This window comes from Clupea harengus, chromosome 19, assembly GCF_900700415.2.
Source record: "Clupea harengus chromosome 19, Ch_v2.0.2, whole genome shotgun sequence".
In the NCBI taxonomy this organism is placed as follows: domain Eukaryota; kingdom Metazoa; phylum Chordata; class Actinopteri; order Clupeiformes; family Clupeidae; genus Clupea; species Clupea harengus.
Genome location: NC_045170.1, coordinates 7948832 through 7953831, shown reverse-complemented (window position 1 = coordinate 7953831; position 5000 = coordinate 7948832). Strand labels below are relative to the sequence as shown.

Sequence of the window (5000 nt, the reverse complement as noted above, 5' to 3'; positions counted from 1 at the left end):
AGTTCAGACTGGCCAGTCTCATAAAGCCATGTTTATCACTGTAAAATACATGCCTGGACACAACCTTGTGCAAATCTGGTCAGAATGTGGCGTCTGATGACTAGAAAATGGAGTTTGAACCATTTAAAAACCAGTCCAGACTTCTCAAAAGCATTCAATGTCATACTTTAAACAAGTTGTGTCCAGATAGTGTACCGACATCAAAAAGTGCCAGAGTCACGTCTTGGTCTCTAAGACTACAGACAAAGTTTGTTGCACTATTTGTGTATGTGCGTGTGTCTGTCTGTGTTTGTGTTCGTTTTTTAAAATGCGTGTGTGTGTTGTGTGTTGTGTTAGTGTGGACAGTGATGTGGCAGAGGAAGAGGAAAGGGAAGAGCTGATGGGAGGCGCTCTGGGCCGCACGTTCAGCTTCCTGCGCAAGATGTCCATCCGCAGAGGCAAGGTAACACCCAAAGCCAGAGCACAGCACTGTCACCAGTAATTACACACTGCCTAGGCCAGCCAGGTCTGCCCAGGGTCTGGGAACTGAGGCTTTTCTGACAGTATTCTCTCCAGAACTGTTTTTACATTTTATTTTGTACATGTTATGGCTTTTTGTTATAGTATTTAGCATTTGTCCAAAGTGATTTAGAAGACATTAAAAAAAGACATTAGAAAACAGATGCATATAAAAAAATTAAAAAAATATAGGTAAATACCCAGACTTCAGAATTTTGGACCCAAAAAGATCTAACTAATAAGCCTAGGCCTAGGTTATTTTCTAGAGTCTAGAGTTGTATTTAGTTTTTAAACAACAACCTCCACACCTCACCTTATATCCTGTTGTGGTCTACGTGCATGTCTTATGCTAAATATAAATGTAGGTTGCCTCATTCATCCTCATTCAACCTGACCATCATGGCTGCTGATGTCCTGTGTAGTAGCTGCAGTTTGTACTTTGACAAAGCTCATTTTGCTCAAGGTGTTGTGCCAGCGGAGTGATTTGACATTTATAGCTTGACGAATACACACATCATCATCATCATGCGCTTATGTAACCACACTGATGGTGTTCAGTTCAGCCAATGGGAATTATTCCTCTATGTCTTGGGCTATTGTGTTCGTGGACACAGTTTTTCTGTGGAAAGAAGCTTCGGAGGATGATACGTTTCTGAGCCCAACCCACACACACTTCCTGCCCACTCCCTTATCTTGTGGAGTGTCGGGGCCAGTGGGTCAGCATCCAGAAATGAGTCCCAAACAATGTCTCTCAAAGTCTCAGTTTTCTCTCGTAAAGTGACCAACATTTAAGCGAAATTGTACTTATTCAGGTATAACCTTTATGTTAGGAACTATAGTTACCTAAGAGGATCTGCTGCAATACCAGGAAAGCCCCTCAGGGGGCAGAGTGAGACCAGGTCAGCGGTGGCAGGAAATGCAGGCTCACCCCTCCCTTATGAGTCTCCAAACTTTTTCCCATCCTCTCCTGCCTCCCTTCCTCTCTCCCTCCCTCTTTTTCTCTCTCTCTCCCTCCCTCTCTCTGTCTCTCTCTCCCTCTCTCTCTCCCTCTCTCTCCCTCTTTCTCTCTCCCTCCCTCTGTCTGTGAATCACCGCTAACATCCGCTGCTTCTCTGTTGCGTCACCAGCTGTGCAGTGCTCCTTGCTCGGTGCTCTGTGCTCTGTGTCAGAACTCCGGGTGCACCTCACCGGCCTGATTAGAGTGAGTGAGTCACTGTCTGAAACACGGTCAGGGCCTTTCCAGTCGGCCTGACGTCTCAGAGAGACTAAATTTAGTGGAATTTAGCCTCTTTTCCCCCAAAGATAGTTTCAATAGTTAGACCCCTGCTGGAGAGCCAAAATTAATTTAGTTTTCCCTCCAGTGAAGATGATTTGTCAGGCTGTGTGTGTGTTCTGTGAGGTGGCTGTGTGTGTGTGTGTGTGTGTGTATGTGTGTGTGTGTGTGTGTGTGTGTGTGTGTGTTGTGTGAGGTTTCTGTGTGTGTGCTCTGTAAGGTGGCCGTGTGTGTGTTCTGTTTCAGTGTGTCTGTATCGCACGAGGCCAGGATGTAAGTGTGCTTGTGTGTGTGTGTGTGTGTGTGTGTGTGTGTGTGTTTAACGACTCGAGCAGAGCTTCCAGACCAGCAGAGGCACTTCCTCACGGTGACTAAGACGACTCCCACTTCTCTCTGCTGCTCATCGTGACCCTGTGGCATCTTGAGGAGCTCAGAGGTCAAAGGAATTGTACACAAACATCATCACACACAAGCACACTCATCTTTCTTTCTGTTTTTCCTCTCAAAACCACACACACACCCTCTCACTGTCTCACTCAGTGTGTTTACATGATGGTATAATTCGAATCTTTGCTTAGTCGGACTATGCTTTCTTTCGAGGGTAGGTGCTATTATCCCAATGTACATGGCAGTGAATAAATCGAATCATTGGCCGAAAGCATGTCATATCCGATACGATAGGTGGCGCTGTTTTTATTACAACTAGTGGTGATACAGCCCTTTCCGCTTGACCTCTTCACCACTACCAATAACAACAACAGTTGATTGAGCATGAATCGCGTCTGTTCATCGGTCCAGAAATGCGTGTTGCCTCTTGGGTTGTTTGTTTGTTTGTTTCTTTCTGCCAGGCCGATGTGTTTATAAGTTACATTATTCAAAGGTGAAAGATAAAAGGCGAGAGAAACGCACGCACATTCACACACGCGCGCAAATAATGGGTTACAGCCTAAACGCATTGCCCTTGTGCCAGTTGCATCAAATTGTTTTAGTACTTCTTCGCTGTCGATTTCCAAATCTGTGTGAATATTCATGAGAGCAAGTCCAGTCAGTCTTTTGTCAGTCATCGTACTTCGTAAGATATGTCTTAAGACGCCCCATTGTACTGAATGACCGCTCAGCAGACGCTGTGGAAACGGGCAAATGTGCCGAACTTTCCAGGGCTTGATAAAGCTCACTGCATTTGGGCTGTAGCTCATTTAGCTGTTTCCAGCTCTATATCTGCATCGTCAACGCTGGGCATTAGTTGTCCGTACTCCGATTTTATAGTTTCCCCATTGTAATAAATATGCATTCATGATATTTTTCTATGACCGAGTTTGACAGGTATTGGTCAGGTAATAGCCGAGTGACAGCTGATTTGCTTTCTGATTTGACAGTACTTATTCGTGGGTTTTTTCAGCGCCAGATAACCGAACAGAACTTAACTCAGGCTTGCTTCACGGGTACAATACCAAATTTCATCATATTTGATAGAATGAAGGACAAATTAGTTGTGAATACTATGACCGAGTTTGACAGGTATTGGTCAGGTAATAGCCGAGTGACAGCTGATTTCACAAGCATTAACTTTAAACCAGCATAGTCGCCCCGTAATGCCGTGCAGCGGGCGCATACTGTTATACTCTATGTGATGCACTAGCTCAACGACGTCCCCTATATGTTCCTTACCGTTCTAATTACATGTCGTTGTTCTGTGTTGGGACAGAGCTTATACAGGTGGGTGACGGTAGCACAGTCTGTTCGTGGTTACTTGCACCAGGGCATAAAGCCCGTGCCATTGTGACAGTGTGTTGTGTTTTAGTGTTTAATAAAAAGCCATAACAAATATACCACGCTTCCGTGATTTGTTACAATATAATGGTCTTGCTTCTATAATGTATAAACACGTAGGTTACAGGGTGGGTGTGGCAGAGAGAGAGAGGGAGAGCGATGATGCGCACGGATATATCAGATTTAGCGACCGGAGCAAAGTTATGTTGCTGTAACGTTGAACTCTTTGCAATCAATAAATACAGTAGCCTACTTAATAGGCTAATTGATACAATATCTCCTCGTTTGAGTGTGGTTGTTTGAGTGCAATGGGAGTGTATGATCGTTATTGTCTATAAAGCAGTGTTTCACATCTCAAAACACAACGATGCGCATACTGACCGCAGTATTTCACTACCAACAGTAGGCTAGCCCACTGGCATTAATACAGCCATCCTAGTAGTCAACTTTTCATAATTAAGAGCTGTCATTATCCAACGTCACACAACACAGAATATAGCCTAGTTATCATCTTGCTGTCTCAGCGGGAGAAAAACACAGTGTTTTGAATGCAACTCCGCGGCGAGATAATTCCCAATGAGGCTGAACCACTTGTTAGAGGCTTTCTCATTTAATTTTCTTTTCATAGTTCCTGTCTTAAGCCACCAATCCATGACCTTGTTAATAGATTAGGCAACTCTTTATTAGATTAGGCTACTACTGGCTGTGTTCTCTTCGTTCTGAGTTGTATGTTAGAAATGTCGCAATAATTTACTTGTGGCCGTCGCGGACCACACTTCATCATATTTGATAGAAAGAAGAACAAATTAGTTGTGAATACTATCACCGAGTTTGAAAGGTATTTGGTCAGGTAACAGCCCTTTGACAGCTGATTTGCTTTCTGATTTGACAGTACTGCTGTGTGTTTTAAGCAAATAAAATCTGGACTGTTTACAAGCGGGCACCTGCTATCGTTGATTATACAGTAAATACGTTGTGAAATGAAACAAAAACACATCACAGTTAAAGATGTATTAGTATTGATTGATTCACATTGATATGAATGGATGACATGACTAACAAGTGGTGGGAAATTAATATGAAAGTATTTGTTCGGTGAATTAGCGCGTTCTGTCCAAACAGTCGCAGTCAACGTTTTTGTCAACACTGGCACCACATAAGTATCGTAATTTGAACGTCCTTATACGTTTTTAAGGAGGGGTTGTAAAGGTACTCATATCTTCGGACCTCTTCTGTTATGTTTGTTCATAGTCAACAAGAATAAGCTTGTGAGACAGTCTGCAGGATATTCATAAATAAACGTGTCATTAGTATGAACAGTCGAGACAACGTATCGTCTCTTTCGTCTTCCGGGTCACGACCTGGCAGGGAGGGAGGGAGGAGGGCGGCGGGATCTCAAGCATGCGCAAAGACGCAAAGTCCAGTTCCTTATCCAATTCACCGTTACATGCCGCAATAG

General features: G+C 43.6%; 1 protein-coding gene across 3 annotated transcripts in view; it reads left to right on the top strand.

Annotated features, from left to right (window-relative positions):
• arhgef1a (Rho guanine nucleotide exchange factor (GEF) 1a) overlaps positions 1-5000 on the top strand; it is a 49836-nt gene that overhangs the window by 11081 nt on the left and 33755 nt on the right. For all 3 annotated transcript variants that reach the window (XM_031586689.2, XM_031586688.2, XM_031586690.2), the window contains exon 7: positions 337-442. In XM_031586689.2, the coding sequence (XP_031442549.1) occupies positions 337-442 (106 nt within the window). The remainder of the gene's footprint in view (positions 1-336; positions 443-5000) is intronic.